Genomic DNA, 18,935 nt, shown 5'->3' with positions numbered 1-18,935 from the left:
CGCTCCGTGGTTCCTGGTTCATGTTTACAATAAATTATTTCAATTCGTTTTTCGCGCAAGCCCAAATTCGGTGGCTGTCAGTCCGCTAATAAAATTTCTCGACTTCCAGGATAAGCGCTCCGTGGTTCCTGGTTCATGTTTACAATAAATTATTTCAATTCGTTTTTCGCGCAACCCCAAATTCGGTAGCTGTCAGTGCGCTAATAAAATTTCTATAACTTTACAATCTTCTCATAATCTTTTTGGTAAAATATGTCGATAAAAAAATTATATCAAACCTTACACATTATTTTTGATTTGTTCTCACGCTGAAAATATTTATTAGTATTCGAGGTATAACTCGAGGTGGTTGGCGGTTTTCGTTGGAGGTAGTTAGGGGTGGTTGCGGGTAATCTTGGTGATTCAGGACGAGGAGGACGAGGATTTGTGCTGGGTGAGTGAAACACTTTTATAATATTTGATGGCAATTGTAATTATATTTCATCTGAAATATTACAAACTTGTCACGTTTACAATAAATTATTTCAATTCATTTTTCGTGCAAGCACATATTCAGTAGCTATGAATAATCTTATACAATTTATTATATTATTAATTAATTAATTAATATTCTTACAATATTTGATGGCAATTGTAATCATATTTCATCTGAAATATTACAAACTTGTCACGTTTACAACAAGTTATTTCAATTCATTTTTCGTGCAAGCACATATTCAGTAGCTATGAATAATCTTATACAATTTATTATATTATTAATTAATTAATTAATATTCTTACAATATTTGATGGCAATTGTAATCATATTTCATCTGAAATATTACAAACTTGTCACGTTTACAACAAGTTATTTCAATTCATTTTTCGTGCAAGCACATATTCAGTAGCTATGAATAATCTTATACAATTTATTATATTATTAATTAATTAATTAATATTCTTATAATATTTAATGGCAATTGTAATTATATTTCATCTGAAATATTACAAACTTGTCACGTTTACAATAAATTATTTCAATTCATTTTTCGTGCAAGCACATATTCAGTAGCTATGAATAATCTTGTACAATTTATTATATTATTAATTAATTGATTAATTACATTGATCCTTACACAATATTTTTGATGTGTTCCTATACTAAAAATATTCATTACTATTCCAGGTATAACCCGAGGTGGTCGGAGGTGGACGAGGAGGAGGACAAGCTGGACGAGGAGGAGGACCAGGTGGACGAGGAGGAGGACGAGGTGGACGAGGAGGAGGCGGGGTGGGTCGTGGGAGAGGACCTCTCCTCTCCTCAGAGGAGGGGAGGGGGAGGGGCAGGGAAGGGGGAGAGGTGGGCGGGGAGGGGGAAGGGACGGGAAGGGAAGGGAAGGGGAGGGCTGCGGGGAGGGGGAGGGGGAGGGGGCGGGGAGGGGGAGGGAGGGAGGGAGGGAGGGAGGGGGGGAGGGAGGGAGAGGGAGGGAGGGAGGGGCGGGCGGGCGGGCGGGCGTGTGGGGGGTGTGTTTTGCTCTAATCACTCTAACAGGCTCGCGCCGACATCCGTCCCCCTCCCGCCCTCCCTCCCTCCCTCCCTCCCGCCCTCCCTCCCTCCCTCCCTCTCCCACCCTTCCTCCCACCCTCCCTCCCCCTCCCCGCCCCCTCCCCCTCCCCCTCCCCCTCCCCGCCGCCCTCCCCTTCCCTTCCCTTCCCGTCCCTTCCCCCTCCCCGCCCACCTCTCCCCCTTCCCTGCCCCTCCCCCTCCCCTCCTCTGAGGAGAGGAGAGGTCCTCTCCCACGACCCACCCCGCCTCCTCCTCGTCCACCTCGTCCTCCTCCTCGTCCACCTGGTCCTCCTCCTCGTCCAGCTTGTCCTCCTCCTCGTCCACCTCCGACCACCTCGGGTTATACCTGGAATAGTAATGAATATTTTTAGTATAGGAACACATCAAAAATATTGTGTAAGGATCAATGTAATTAATCAATTAATTAATAATATAATAAATTGTACAAGATTATTCATAGCTACTGAATATGTGCTTGCACGAAAAATGAATTGAAATAATTTATTGTAAACGTGACAAGTTTGTAATATTTCAGATGAAATATAATTACAATTGCCATTAAATATTATAAGAATATTAATTAATTAATTAATAATATAATAAATTGTATAAGATTATTCATAGCTACTGAATATGTGCTTGCACGAAAAATGAATTGAAATAACTTGTTGTAAACGTGACAAGTTTGTAATATTTCAGATGAAATATGATTACAATTGCCATCAAATATTGTAAGAATATTAATTAATTAATTAATAATATAATAAATTGTATAAGATTATTCATAGCTACTGAATATGTGCTTGCACGAAAAATGAATTGAAATAATTTATTGTAAACGTGACAAGTTTGTAATATTTCAGATGAAATATAATTACAATTGCCATCAAATATTATAAAAGTGTTTCACTCACCCAGCACAAATCCTCGTCCTCCTCGTCCTGAATCACCAAGATTACCCGCAACCACCCCTAACTACCTCCAACGAAAACCGCCAACCACCTCGAGTTATACCTCGAATACTAATAAATATTTTCAGCGTGAGAACAAATCAAAAATAATGTGTAAGGTTTGATATAATTTTTTTATCGACATATTTTACCAAAAAGATTATGAGAAGATTGTAAAGTTATAGAAATTTTATTAGCGCACTGACAGCTACCGAATTTGGGGTTGCGCGAAAAACGAATTGAAATAATTTATTGTAAACATGAACCAGGAACCACGGAGCGCTTATCCTGGAAGTCGAGAAATTTTATTAGCGGACTGACAGCCACCGAATTCGGGCTTGCGCGAAAAACGAATTGAAATAATTTATTGTAAACATGAACCAGGAACCACGGAGCGCTTATCCTGGAAGTCGAGAAATTTTATTAGCGGACTGACAGCTACCGAATTTGGGGTTGCGCGAAAAACGAATTGAAATAATTTATTGTAAACATGAACCAGGAACCACGGAGCGCTTATCCTGGAAGTCGAGAAATTTTATTAGCGGACTGACAGCCACCGAATTTGGGCTTGCGCGAAAAACGAATTGAAATAATTTATTGTAAACATGAACCAGGAACCACGGAGCGCTTTTCCTGGAAGTCGAGTTTCACCGCGTAGCGGACCCGAAGCGCGAGATCCGGGAGGTTGAGAACCCGGGACTCGAAATACGTAGCGAACTGAAGCGCGGGATCCGGGAGGTTGAGAACCCGGTACTCGAAATTTGCGGAGCGCGCCTCTCATCCGTCCGCTCTACTGCGCGGTTGTTTCCAGACTGAGGAATTCGGCTAGCTGATTTTGAATTGGTGACGTCACTTTCTGAACGTCCGACATCCAAACTATGGTTTCGAACTTTGATACTATGTATGATGATGTATGATGTACGATGTACGATGTATGATGTATGATGTATGAGGTATGATGATACGATATGATGTATAATGATTTTAGCTTTCACATTTCAGACAAGAAATACGCACTTCATCTCTCCTGCCGATTCCAGACTCAAGCGGCCAGGCCCTTCGATGGTCAGCCGTTGACTGAAGATATATTCTTCAGTGAACGGGTCGGCTAATAACGCTGCCGTTCTGCGACAGTTGGATGATGAAAAATTTCGCTCGTATCTTTCAAATGTGTGTTAAAATACACTCGAAGTGTTGAGAAGCGTCGTTCTTTCTCTCCCTATCACCTTTCTAGGTCTTTAAACCACTACGCAGCGTTAAATACCGTCTCATATACGAAGCATCCATTTCATCTCGTTCAAAATTAGCGTATCCGTGATGTATTACAGTTACTCTGAATTTTTTTCCATCCGAATACTTTTCGAAAAACAATTCTGCTCCTCTACCCAACGCAGATACTTCACTTGCGACCAGCTAAAACAACGTTTCGATTCTATGCCTATGAAAATTCAAGATCGAGAGAGCAAATGAAAAGTTGTTGGAATAATTATGAATACTAATGTTATGGAATACATTGAGCGCGCGTCGAATAGAATCCCATTTCGAAATGAATAATTCTTCTCTTTTCATATCATAGCTAATCTGGTAATATAGCTAAATAGGATGGTTGGAGGTGTTCGGAAATGTTAGGAGGTGGTCGGCGCTGGCAGAAGGTGATAGGGGGTGGTCGAAAATGGCCATTGATGGTCGGAGGTGGCAGGGGGAGGTAGGAGGTGTTCGAAAATGGTAGGACATTTCAAAAGTTAAAGTCGACGATGATCCGGTGCATCAATTTTATCGTATATTTGATAAATTATTCCTAAATACATTGAAACATATGTATTTGTAATGAAATATCATGCAATGGGCTGTGTAAACTATAAATTATAATTTCTATCAAATAGCTGCTTTTATGTCAACAGAGCTTTGAGACTCAGTTAAGTTGGATCTCGATTTTTGCCATCGTATGTAGGACATTGGGTTACAAGAACAAATGCGAATTACGAAGAACTCCGTATTAGAGATAAGGATATTTTAGTTCAAGCATACCTATACACAGAAATCCGTATGTGAATATATTAAAACCTCTGTGTTTATTGTAAAAATCTAGTTTTAAATATGTGTACATATGTATATACACATGCATAAGTATACATATACATATATACACATACATGTACATAAATAATTGCCAAGAAATTAGAAACACTCACAACTAGTCGCAAATAGAGTAAAACGTAAGGTTAATAATATACAAATTACACAAACGCACCATAAAACGTGGCAAGGGTAATCCTAGTGCAGTGATTGTATAAACTGAAGAAATATACATTTACATATACATGATATAAATTAATAGTCTAGAAAAGAGTATTTAGAGAGCTTATCTAATTCCGATCTTGTCACAATAGATCATTAAGATAATCAATATACGGTTAAAGCTGTATTAGCTACATTCACTATTAGAGATAATATTATTTCTCCATTTTTACAGTTATTTAATTTCTTGTACAACAATTTTTCAAATTTCACCGCAAAATGCCCAACGAGTTCTCGTTGTGCAAACACGACTCAAATTACCTTACAGATGGCATTACATTGATTTTTGCCTTCTCGCGTCGAGTTATAAATACAGAGAAATCTCAATGAGAGCTCATTTCTATGAGATTTATTGTAGTGTTTTATTCGTAGCTGTACCTGTTATTCTATATTATATACTGTCCTAAATTTTAAACACACGGCACAACAATGGCTGAAAGCACAATGGCAAGAAGAGAGGAGCAATTTGCATCTTAATCAATCTTTTCTTCTTTATACGTAGCACAGCGATGTCACGTCGGAGGATATGTACTAGTGGATCACTAGGTGGGGCACAGAACTGAAACATAATTATGTTAAAAATCTTCAACATCTCTTACAGAAAGTAGGTACGTTGCCAGACCTTATATATCAACAATGAATATTCATAGAGGCTATATTCATAAATACTTACAAAAGTAAGCTAATATTTTACCCGCAATTGCTTATTACTGATAACTTGATATGATAATATCCCCTTCCCACCCCTCCGCTCCCCTCACACGACCCACCCCGCCCTACCTACTTCTGCTCCTACTCCTACTCCTATTCCTACTCCGACTACTCCTACTCCTAATCCCACTCCAACTCCTACTATTCCTACTTCTACTCATATTCCTACTCCGAGTCCTATTCCTACCACTACTCCTACTTCTACTCCTATTTCTACATCTTCCCCTGATCCTACTCCTGATGCTGATTCTACTTCATCAAATATTGTAAAAATGTTAAACTCACCGAGCACGAATCCTCGTCCTCCACCTCGTCCAGCTCGACCACCTCCAACCACCGCCAACCACCCCCGACGACCACTGCTAACCACCTCGGGTTATAACTGGAATAGTAATAAATATTTTCAGTACAAGAACACATCAAAAGTATTATGTAAGGATTAATACAATTAAATAATCTATTAATACGTAATAAATTTCATGAGCTACTAAATATGTGCTTGCACAAAAAATGAATTGAAATAATTTATTGTAAACATGAAAAGTTTGAAATATTTTAGATGAAATATAATTACAATTGCCATCAAATATTATAAAAGTGTTTTATTCACCGTGCAGAAGTCCTTGTCCTCCTCGTCCACCTTGTTCTCCTTGTCCTGCTCCTCCTCGTCTACCTCGATCAGCCGCAACCACCCCTATCCACCTCCGACCACCTCCAAACACCTCCAACGACCACCGCTAACCACCTCGGGTTGTACTTCGAATACTAATAAATGAGCGCTTGTCCCGGAAGTCAAGTTTCACCAGGTAGCGAACCTGGAGCACAGAAACTACGGATCGCTTGTCCTCGAAATAAAGTTTCACCAGGTAGAGCACCTTGAATGCAGAAACTACGGAGCGCTTATTCTGGAAGTCGAGTTTCACCAGGTAGCGGACCTGGAGCATAAAAACTACGGAGCACTTGTCCTGGAAATCAATTTTCACCAGGTAGCGGACCTGGAGCGCAGGATCCAGGAGGTAGAGAACCCGGTACTCAAAATTTGCGGAGCGCGATTCTCATACGTCCGCTCTACTGCACGGTCGTTTCCGGACTGAGAAATTCGGCTAACTGATTTTATTCTATACAGATCAAGAGAGAAAATATTTTTGGTGCCGTCACTTTCTGAACATCCAAAATTTGGTTTCGAACTTTAATACTATGTATGTATGATGATATGATGTATGATGTATGATGTATGATGACTAGTTTTCACATTTCAGACAAGAAATACACACTTTATCCTTCCGGCCGATTCCAGACTCAAACAATTTTCGCTCGTACTTTTCAAATGTGTGTTTGAATAAACTCGAAGTTTTAAGAAGCTTCGTTCTTTGTGTCCCTATCAAAAAAAATCGCCAACCGTCACCTTTTTATGTCTTTAAATCAGGACACTGCGTTAAATACTGTCTCATATACGGAGCATTCATTTCATCTTGATCAAAATTAACGCATCCGTGATGTATTACAGTTACTCTGCATTTTGTTCCATACGAACACTTTTCGATAAAAATTCTGCTTTTCTACCCAACGTAGATACTTCACTTGCGACTAGCTAAAACAGCGCTTCGATTCTATGCCTACGAAAATTCAAGATCGATAGAGCAAATGAAAAGTTGTTGGAATAATTATGAATATTAATGTTATGGAATACGTCGAGAGCGTGTCGAATAGAATCCCATTTCGAAATCAACAATTCTTCTATTTTCATATTATAGACGTATCATTGTAGATAATTTAGTTTGTCTCCTGGAAAATTATCAAATTCATAGTATGCATCACGTATTAATCGTAAATGAATCATATATATTAATAACGCACATGGACCGCATATACATATATACTTTTTGGTCTCTGCATCATTATTACATCTGATACAGACATCGAAACTCCACTACTGAACGAACATACAATAAGATGTCGAATCAATGTCAGGAAATTTTTCAAATGATCACTATCGCTGAGTGTCTAAGCAGAAGCCTGTTCGCTCGTAGCAACATACACGACTATCGGGCATGGCAGTTACGGATCGTGATTATTAATATTATAATACAATGTTTTGAGAATAATTAAATTTTCGTTGTATTTTCAAATTAGTTTGCAGCATTCATTCAATCAAGATATCTCTCGCTCTAAGTCACGTCCGGTGAATCCAGAATTGTAAGGAAGCAATAATTCATGAATACACATTCAACATACATTTCATCTGCCAGTCTTAGCATTTGAATTTAAAGTTGACATGAATAAATTTACTTTCTATGCCTCTCTTCGTGCAGTTTGTATTTTCGCTGCATTTTCAGAACGTGATGCAAATTGCTTTCAGTATACAGTGTGCTATGATCATCTACTGAAGGATATTATCTTATTTCAATCTATGCTATGATTGAGAACGTTACCAGACCTTATAACTAATAATATATATAAATCATCTAAAAAAAAAAAAAAAAATTGTCATCCATCTAAATGTGTAATACTACCTATGGTAGAGTTTATTTTTACAATGATTTAAAATGATCTTTACTCTAATGAAAATTGGTGAACATATAATACACATTCATCATGCATTATATTGGTGGTGACTTGCACTGATGGCAGTTTTCCATTTTTTGGTTAAACTCTTCAATTTGCAACGTCATTTCGAAGAAGTTGTAGCTTTCGTGAATGTTTCTAGTTGCTGTTCGAAGGATTTGTTGCGGCGATATACCAGGCTCTAAAATGAGATAATTCACCATCATTTACTTTTACCAAGTTTTTTTTTACCTTGTAATTCGTAAGGATACATAGCCATTCATGTTTATCCAAGTGAAATTTTTCATAACACAATACAATTGATACAAGGAGGAACTTACTTATTGCAAGGTGAGCAGAAAGAGCAGTTTTATCCAAGGAAAGAGCCCATATGCGTAAATTGTGGACTCTGATGACACCTTCGATTTCCATGAAAGTACTTTCGACCTGAGAATAGTCAACACCAGCTGGAATTCCTTCCATCAGTACGTTTATTGTATCCTTCATTATTGCCATCGTAGTAGCCAAAACAAGAGCCGAGAAGAAGAATGTGCAGATGGGATCTACGATGCTCCATTGTGGCTGAAATATCATTTTTTCTGACTGAACGTGACGAACTGAACCAGATCTTTATAATCATCTAAAATCTAATTATACTAAGTCGAAGTATTTTCAAATAAGAAACATTATAGCCATTATCCATAAGGGATACTTTGAGTAATTGTCAAGCTTTACCTTGAAGTAGATAACAATGGCAGCTATAAAAACGCCAAGACTCTGAATAAAATCACCAATAACGTGAATAAGGGCTGCTCGAACGTTGATATTCACGTCGTGACTATGGCCATGTGCGTCGCCGTTATCACCGTGCGCGTGATTATCCTTTCCACTTGTGCCACCATGAGCATGGCCATGTTGGTGTAGAGTCAATCCCATGCTACAAAATAACAATTATACCCACCAAAAATAAGAGTGATTACTGTCATTTTGATATCTGCAGTTTGTATAGTGCATACAAATATTGAGTATAGGCGGATTTTACTCGAAGCTGCAGCAAAAGAGGGACACGTCAGGTTGTTTGATAAAATACACTTTGTAATATGCAGAATTTATTCTAGAAACAGTGAAAACCACTGTGTGCACAGTAAAATCTACTACATTTATAGTAAAAAATACATTTGACATGGGTATTTTTTACTAGAAAACTTTGATGCGTCTTTCTTTTCCTGCAGTTCCGAGTAAAATCTACTCTTTTTCTTCTCTCCATGTAAGCGATCGGTCCATACAAGCAAATATTATTTTGGCATCCTCATTAATTGCTATTTCATACGGCAGCATTCAAATTTTCAAAAATGTTTTATCGATATTATAACACTCGACACAACCGCACATTATAGTTTCAGCATATTACTGACACGTATCAACAGAGTGCTAAACGAAACATCATATCCCTCCAACGTTTAAGGAAACGGAAAAATTGAACGTCAAATTTTACATAAATTATAACATCTATTGTGCTAGCAACATTTTTCAGTACAATCTGCAGTAATTTTTGATTGTATAAGAATGCTTTTCCCAAGCTGCTGACACTATTATCAATTACTCGAATTTCTAAAACCTCACACTTTTCGATCATTAGTGAAATTTCACGTGCTGCACGGGATCCACTTTATTTGATACTGCTATTGTTATTATGATTGTCAACACTTACATGAGATTTACCCCAACGCCTATGGCAGACGTGATGAGCATGACTGTTGAATCAATTTCAAAATCTTTGTTAATTATTCTTTGCACGGCCAAGTATATTAATACAGCAGTCACAACCCAAATCAGAAGGACAGATGTCAGCGCTCCAATGACCTAAGAGTTTAGATCGATTAATAATAGGAACATTAATAACCGTCATATTTACTCATGATGGCTGGTTAGTGTATCATTAGATGGTGGCTTGACCAGTGAATAATCGTGTACCGAGACCGAAATTAAAATCACTATAAATATAAGTAGACATGTTCGTTGTGCATCAGGTCATTCACTGTCGCCCAATTCACTGCTGTTACACTTCCTCTACATGTAGTTCGGTTTTACGAATCATCGATTAGTCATGAAAATATGAGCGTGAATATTACCTCCGCTCGGTACCATCCAAAGGGCATTTTCCTGGTTGCTGGCCTGCTGGCGACCCATATCGAAAATAGAGATATCATAAAAGACGCAAAATCTGTAAGCAGATGAGCAGCGTCTGTTGCGATGGCGAGACTGCTTGACAATACACCACCTGTAAGACAATTCTCAATAAATCTACAGTTAAAGGAGAAAAATTTCACTATTACGTTCAAGTTATTGAAACCTTACCTATAATCTCAGCAATCATGAAGAGAACGCAGAGAATACTCGCAATGATCAATTTCCTCCTTGCTTTTTTATCTATTTTGTCCTCTCTATCCCGATGACAATGATCTTCAACTGAAACAATTATAATCTTATACATTCATGGCAGCTTAAAGTATGGTACGGCTCTTAATTCGGAATGATGTTCTGAAGAATATATTCAAGCAAAAGGCAAAAATTATTCTTCTGTAATTTGAAACTCACACAAGGATGGGCTACGTTGATAAGACGGGATCGTCACCGTTTCGGAAGCAGAGCCTTTCACAATTGTGCAACATCCGGATAACTTTCCATGGACACAAAATATCACCTTCTTCCCCGAACCATCCGGCCCATCGGAGTCGTTGTTGTTTGGTGGTAAATTCGTTCCATAACCAAATCCAGCGTTTTCATTATTTCTGCCGGAGAAAAAGCGATCACATGTAAAAGAATATTATGCTCAATATTTTAGATACATGCAGCCGTGTTTTCCGACCTGTGTTTTATGTTTTTTTTTTTAGTTTAGTTTAGGTTTTAGTGAACAATTACGAAGGATCTTAAACGTCTTTATTATCTTTACACGAATCTGTTCGGAAAGTTAATTTCACATCATCCACAAAGAGAATTTTTTCTTAGTCTTCCCTGATCTTATAACTTCCCTTATTATGGTCATTAGCTTGAACGTAAATAATTCATGTTAAGCATTCCATGTCAAATTATCGAGATTTCAATCTCACTATTTTTAATTTGGTGGAAAATTTCTCTACTGATAGTAGCATCTTCAAAAGCATCCCTAGTTCAAAGACAAAAATTTTCATGTGAATGTCTTCGAGATACGAAACCCTTTTATGTACTTCGTCCTGTTTGGTTTCACGTCGAAGTACTGAAGTATTAAAATTCCGAATAGTCAAAACTCTGGACGGTACCATACGTTTGCCATGAAACATTGGCCGAGTAAAATGTTTTTTGAGAATTTTTAATAAAGACGCGTATGGGTTGGAATTCGAAATTATCATAGTTCTGACTGACCGTTACATCGAATGACATTTGTTCGAATTATAGAAACTCGGAACAGTCAAAAATTCGAATGATCAAAACTCCAAATGATCAAAATTCCGAACGGTTCAAATAATGTTTAGATAACAGCTTTATGTATATTATGCATAAAGAAGTAATATATGTCATAGATATAATAGGTAAATCATCGCCACTGCTGCCACAGAAAAAGGCGGGGCGTTTTTAAAAAGTTTTTAAACGTTAAATATTAACACGTAATCGCGAACCTTTATTTTCTCGTAGTCAATTATCATTTGTATGTTGGTTTCTCTCAAGATTCGAAAAATCAATGGAACTGTTTATTGAAAATCATTCTCAAGATATAATGATCAAAATTGAAATCATTGTGTGGAACAGAATTTTTCATCAACTTCCACTACACGTACTCCTCAATATTCGTATCACTTTTCAATGCATTCTGATATGAATGAGTTTTAGTTATAATTAGGAAAAATGTGCCTATATATATATATATATATATATATATATATATATATATACATGTATAAAATTACAGCAATTCATACGGATACATTCAATGGGGTTTGAAGGAATTTCATGAATTTTGCGAGATTTTGATACGGTTTGAAGAATGTTTACAGAAATTTCTGTAGAAATTTTTTCGCTACGCTATACTGTATCTTTATCAGACACGAAAAGTTCTAAACAATGTGATGGAGTAAAAACACACTAAAAACGGAATTGTATCGTGCTGATTTCTATCCTAAAATATCTGATCAAAATCTCTCGTTGGTACATACTATCAAACTTTTAATTTAAGTACCTAAGACGTAATATATTATACATTATGTTGATACGTAAAATATTATACAAACAAGGCACGATTTAACGTATGTAATACCTAAGTTGTAAAATCTGTATTTCTATCACTTATGGTTACTTCTTGCATTTTCCAATTCACGTTTTACAACTATTGAGCGCGGAGGAGATACGAATAACTACTTAAATTTCATCCGAAACCCAAGAGGGGCGGAAAAATAATCTCTAATAAATATATGTATGGTGCGTTCCACGTCAATTCGACTACGACCTGACCCTTACCCTCTTAGATTTGGTCCGCTATTTTTTATATCGTTGTTCCAACTGCAAAAATCACTCCAGCTTTTTCAGATTTCTCCTACCCCCCGGCACCCCCTCGAGCTCATTAAACGAATATATTTTGACAATGATTGCGATATTTTTGAATATTATGAAAAAAATTATACATATTCTGTGACCGAAACCAAGAGTATTCTAAGTAGAATTGAAGCGGACAGGCAAAACGGTATTTCTTTTAACAATATTTGAAGTAATTAATAATTTTTTTCATGCATTTTCATTTTATTTATTTTTTTTTTGAATTTTCAGGGTTCAATATAGTATCTTCCCTAACACAACAACAATCTGTGAATTTCGATTGAATTGAGAAACAAAAATTATAATTCAAAATCATTTTTTTAGTTCTTATTATATGATACTTTAAAATTTTTTGAAAAATTGATTTTACATAGTATATAACTGTATACATAGACTTATAACATATACATGTACAGTAGTTTCGATAAGGATACTAAAGTTTACGTACATTGGTGATAAAAAGCAGTAACTGCCCAACGCCTCTATGCAATAATAATTTTAACGTGGCGCTTATTGTAAATTGATTATGATGAAGCCAAAACTTCATTTTGTTAAAATAGCAAGAGCCAGAATAAAAAATACAGGTACCTTTTCTTGCAGTGATATGTTAAGCGTCACGTCTCCGTCTCGCTTCATAATTTTTTATATTGAACGCGAGCGAATATTGTTTTGAAACGATTTATGTGGTAAACGAAAGTGGTCAAGAAAACGGGTCTCATTATACAATCTCAGACTGTGGAAAAGCGTGGGTATTCTTTGTACGCGTTTTTGTAATGAATCGATTGAAGTTTTCAAAATTAATTAAACTTTATCACATCGCGAAACTATTTTTTAACTGTATTCATTTGATGGCATACCAATTTTTACAAAATGGTAACACAAATAAAATCACTGGTAAGTTTTCGCCGTCTTATCGACACATCTCAATCAGCTGTAAACTTTATTCTTTACCCAAAAGTGCAGTAGCTTTCAATTGTTTCTTGAAAACGCGTAAAAAAAACATTCTCAGCAAGTGTACAAAATATCGTCCAATTAACTATACGTGCAATTCAATTCGAAAGTAAATATCTGCGCTTTCGTTATACACGTCCCGATGCCAACATTCCACACTGAATAATTACAACTCCCAATCCTAACTAATCCACATACCGATGTACTTGTGACAGATGTGCAATACCGTGGATGATTATCATATAAGCTATATAAATTTTCGAACAATGTAACGAATATTTGGTGTACATGAAATAAATCGTAGGAAAAAGAACGACTGCAACTCACAGCTTGATGGTCTCTTCGTTAATCATGACTATGACTGGGATTGAATATTTTTTCACTGCTACCGAGACACTAAATTGTAGATAATGATCTATTTGTTGAGATCTATCGGTGACCGTACACACACGTCACTGGTTAAATAAACAAAGTACGGACATCCCTTTTCCCATTCCTTGAGCAGTACTTGGGCAACGTTGAACAAACGCGTTGCTCCTTCTAGCCAGATAACTTGACTCTTCTCAAGATATCGTGCGCGTTTACTGTGTGCCCCTGTAACTCCCTGGTGTTATCACTCCCAAGTTGGAGAGTTTAATCGTAATCCACGTGTATATTTTTATATAAGGTAATACGGCAGCCGAATCCGATTGAATAAACTAAATTCCCTCAACTCTATTCGGATTTTATTCCAGTACTTATCCCGTCCAATATTATTGCGTAATAAGTTTTTCAAAAGTCTCGTATATTCGAATGCCACTGTACTACACCGATTGAGTCATCATTTCTTCTCTGAATCGACACTTACAGATATGATTTTCCGTAAAATCATCAGTATTATTTTCATGTTTCACTTATCAACTCAACTGCGTTGTTCAAGACAATAATATGGCACTGAGATTACTGTAATCAGCGATACAACATAACATGCTGAAGTAATGCGAGGTCATTATACTACACAGAAATCGATATCAATAATTTTTAGCAAGATATCAAAACTGAATATTTATATGCGAAAGAAATGTAGAATGTTGATCCCGAAATTAATAATTTAATCCGTATTAGATCACAAAACGTCAGTTATGTCATTTCGTTCATCCAGAATCTAAATATTTTCTAAAAATACGAATTTGCAGTTCTAAGCACGTTGGATTATTGAGAACTGCTTGTAAGGAACATTAGATTGTTAAGAAATTACGTCCGTTGTTTATCTGTAATTTCCTTACGCTTGCGAATCATTATTGAAGGTCGATAACGATTTTTGATATGGTTAACATGTGATTGCCTATAAATAATCGCAGTTCGCTGATAAGTTAAATCCGAATAGTACGTGGAAGTTGAATTGGCATAGAACTGGATATTGATTGTAAGGTTTCTGTAATACAATAAATATGGAAACTTTTTTGCCAAGTTTCTCCAATTGATTTCACACAGGAAGAAATCGATTAGGTAAAAATTGCTTTGACGACACAATAATCGTCTATCGCTGTCACTTATCTGCGGCGGTTTCGCCAATTAACCACTTTCTGAAATACGATGTCGTTAATAATCGCCTGCGGCAATACCGGAACGGTAGGAACAAACAATCCAGTAACGCCATTTGAAGACGTGTAAAATTCAGTGTCTTGGTCAATTACACTGAGTAAAAAAAGCGTCCTATTAAATTACAAAACCTTGCAATACATCATCGATTTTATAGTCAAGAAGCGAGACAGCCTCGACCTTCACAATTGCAATCTATTAATTCATTGTTATCCAGGGTCACTATAACAATAACTACATATAAATGAAGAATTTAGATACTTAAACCCATCTACCTATGATTCGAAAATTTCAGATTACGTATGGCTTGTATATTTGGATAAACCGCACCTTCGTTACAAAAAAATGACGTTAAAGCAAAAGCAGATTCACGTTTAAATTTTAACATTAGATTCTCTACTAATTATTAAAGCGAATCAATTACGTGTTTTAACACCGAGTTTTGATTTAGTTGCCCCGCAAATGATCGCCCTAAAATACACAAATCTCTAACATCAACTTCTTATTATTGAAACTAATCAGCGACTTTTTTTTTTTGAAACTCTTGATATCATATTCTTTGAAGACGAAAAACTTTCTTAATTATGTTGAATTGTGTTGTAAGCACACATAAATGTTGTTCGGCAGTTTAGTGTTATATCATAATGTGCACGTACGCACACATATTATTATTATTATTATATCATTACCTGCACAACTTATTGACCCGATTTAATTTGTGTTAAATATGTAACTTAAATCAAGTCGACTTCAGTATGCACAGGTGTATGTACAGCTGTACGTTTGGACCTAAGTCGATCACTTTATGACATAAGCACACAAAGAGCTATACATATATGATGTACACATTGTATCGATGTAGTTGCGTTAAAAGATTTACATAATTACAACAGTGTCTCTGTGGCTGATCAGTATTCTTACTGTCTACGGAAGACTAATTACTATACACTGTTAAAAATGTTCGTAAATATGCCAAGAAATTCGATTAGAGTTTGTTAAAATTAAAAATATACTGTGGCAAGTGAAACCAACGTAAACCTCTATTAATTTTACTCTGCAATTTCGAATATCCCATAAGTATAGATTCGAAAATCACGCATGTCGACTTAAAATTCCGTCGTAGGCTGATGACGAATTTCCTAAAACTGAATTCTGATATGTTGAATGTACTGGATTTGAAAAGTTTGGTAACAGTTTTTAGATATTATGGAATTTTCTTCTGAATCTACTCTTGTGCAGGTATAAATTTGATACGAAATCCCTAAGAGTTACAGATTTGTGTAATGCCTAAAAAATTACTATGTAAATTTTGGAATTAGTAATCAGATTTTAAATTTACGACAATTGCACCGTTAATTTACTGACACGTTCTGAAAATTGATTGGATTTCGCTAGTAACTGGGTTTGTAAATTCATTTAAAATTCTATTGTGAGAAGGAATTTTGCAAATATTTATTGAGTGTATTATTTGTCATACCTGTGTGGACCGTCCATTATATTAAGAATGAAATGAAGTCATAATATTGCATAAGACAGTTTGACGTAGTAGGTAATGCGTATGACTAGTAATCCGATCATTGCGAGCGAATAGGATTTACCCGAGCAGGAACAAAAAATAATGCTAAGATTCTTCTATTCGATTTAAAATGAGTTTTCATCGAGTACAGTTACTGAGAAGTTATTAAAACGAAGTCTCTGCTCACAAGAAGGCAATGAAATCAATTATCGAACCGTTTTTTATCGACTTTTTTCACTTCACATTTTTAGTATACATTTGCCATAAAGTTACTAAAGTCGTATGGTAAATTTAACAAACTGTAGTTAAAAATTCGTGTATTGAATTTTCAAATTATAAATCGAATAATAATTTACAAGTTTACGATATTTATCGCACTAATGTTTAGTAATTTTACTAAATTGTGCTATTAATTACTAATGACACAATTACTAATAATAAAATTACTCATTATATGTAGAGTAAATTCACAATACCGAACCCGAATAATGCTTTCTATACATTTTTAGTACATTTCCAACAGAAGTTTTCAACAGTTTAGATGTCTTGCGTCACGTCCAAGGGCAAATATAAAGGCAATCTTTGCAATTTTCACGGCACCAGGTGAATTCATTGAACCGTCCCGGTACTTTATTACTTGATATCTCACCGTCACACACTGAGAAAAATTTCATTTGTTATAGTAACTAGAAAAATTCAGTAAAACAGGTATCGTTAAAAGAACTGTTTGAATATTGTTGGAATTACGAAAAACAAGGTACACGTAACCATTTTGCGCTATTGTGGATCCTTTTTTGGTAATTGCAACGCAAAATCAGTTTATTCGGTTTACTCTACTTTTATAGTTACTTAAATAAGGCTTTAACATTAATTTATTGTTGCACAAGCATTAAATTTTCGCAACAGTTACAAGAAAATCGAATAATAATATTTACTATACAGTCCTTGGCTATTTTCGTTTTTAACGAAACCAAAAAATATGGCTGGTACAAAATAAAAATAAGATTTGTAGCTGTAACCAGAAAATATGTGCTACCATTTCTGTTTATTATGGTCACTCGTACTACATATTACGGTGGTTTAATATTTATATAAATTGATATCAAGGTCTTATTCGAATGAAAAAATGTAGCAAACTTAACAAAGCAGATTTAATCGTTGTAATAACCACAAAATGTACAACAGACGACTATAATCACACTGAATAGTTAATTGTATTAGATTTTATTGAGATTCGAATAATATTTAAAGCGTTGTTCTAACGATACCTATTTTATTACTTTTTTAGTCATTAAAACAAATGAAATTTCTCTCAGTCTGATCCGATGAAACGAATCGAATGTTCTGCCCATAAAATATCAATGCGATTGATCAACGACGTTTTCGCAACAGCAGTCCCTTGTAATCGGAACGATGATTCAACTTGGATTGAGGTGTGATTTATTCTGTGCGATACAGAATTAAACTAGTAGGATATTAGCATCGAGGGTAGACGTCTTAATTGATTTATACGTACACAGTCACGTCCGTCAAACCTTATCTCATGGTCATACACACGAAGACACACGTGGAAAGTAAAAATGAGACGTAAAAAAAATAGCCACACACCGCGTTTGGTTTAAAAATAATTCAAATCAGTATTTTGTTCGAATTGATATCCTCACCGCGGCCGAACGAGAATGCGTTGACGTACAACAATGGTAAGCATAATCCCAACAACACAGAATTGAAGTATAGAAAACTCCTAAAAGACGCCTTATTTTGCAGATCTCGTACTATTGTCTTGAAATTTTCCACGACATATTTCCTTCAGCGTGCAAATTATGTTTTAAGATAGGCGAAACTATTACAATAATTTCTTTCGAAAGTTACGTTCTATTTCACTATCGCCTTATCAGATTACACAGTTAAATGTTTATTTACTTGCTGTATTCGGTATTCGTGGTTCCTTCCATTTCTGAACAGTCACTACTAGGAAATCCTCCCAGAGTTTCATGGGCCAGTCAATATTGGATGATAATAATTGTCGACCGTTTAGCATGAATTTGAGAAGATCGTGAATTCACTTCTGGCAGACGTATGTACAGGCTGACCAAGCAATCTTGCTTTATACTTACGAACACCGTCTGATTCTGACGGCCCAGGAAGTCATTCGATTGTGTTTATAGTCTAGCCCGATGTTTACAAAAATGCGGAAAGATACACGCTTCAAGTACCACTACAAAACCATTGGAAATACTGAATTCCATGACCTACATTATTTCACTCCGTT

The 18,935-nt window shown here is 35.9% G+C and overlaps 1 protein-coding gene across 2 annotated transcripts; it reads right to left on the bottom strand.

Annotated features, from left to right (window-relative positions):
• Nucleotides 1-4,254: 4,254 nt before the first annotated feature.
• On the bottom strand, nt 4,255-18,821 carry LOC124216327 (proton-coupled zinc antiporter SLC30A2). 2 transcript variants are annotated; one of them, XM_046620720.2, is made up of 10 exons: nt 18,587-18,821; nt 10,648-10,841; nt 10,408-10,518; nt 10,182-10,330; nt 9,761-9,912; nt 8,785-8,986; nt 8,391-8,631; nt 6,116-8,251; nt 5,791-5,887; nt 4,255-5,353 (listed from the first exon to the last, which is right to left on the bottom strand). In XM_046620720.2, exons 1-8 carry the CDS (start codon nt 18,616-18,618, stop codon nt 8,106-8,108), a joined length of 1,227 nt encoding a protein of 408 aa, XP_046476676.1. In that variant the 5' UTR covers nt 18,619-18,821; the 3' UTR covers nt 4,255-5,353; nt 5,791-5,887; nt 6,116-8,105. The 2 variants fall into 2 exon arrangements, with proteins under 2 accessions (XP_046476676.1, XP_046476677.1); XM_046620721.2 differs by lacking the exon at nt 18,587-18,821 and adding an exon at nt 13,894-14,474.
• Nucleotides 18,822-18,935: the final 114 nt, after the last annotated feature.

The sequence above is a fragment of the Neodiprion pinetum genome, chromosome 4 (assembly GCF_021155775.2).
Source record: "Neodiprion pinetum isolate iyNeoPine1 chromosome 4, iyNeoPine1.2, whole genome shotgun sequence".
In the NCBI taxonomy this organism is placed as follows: Eukaryota; Metazoa; Arthropoda; class Insecta; order Hymenoptera; family Diprionidae; genus Neodiprion; species Neodiprion pinetum.
This window is presented reverse-complemented; position numbering and strand designations above follow the sequence as displayed.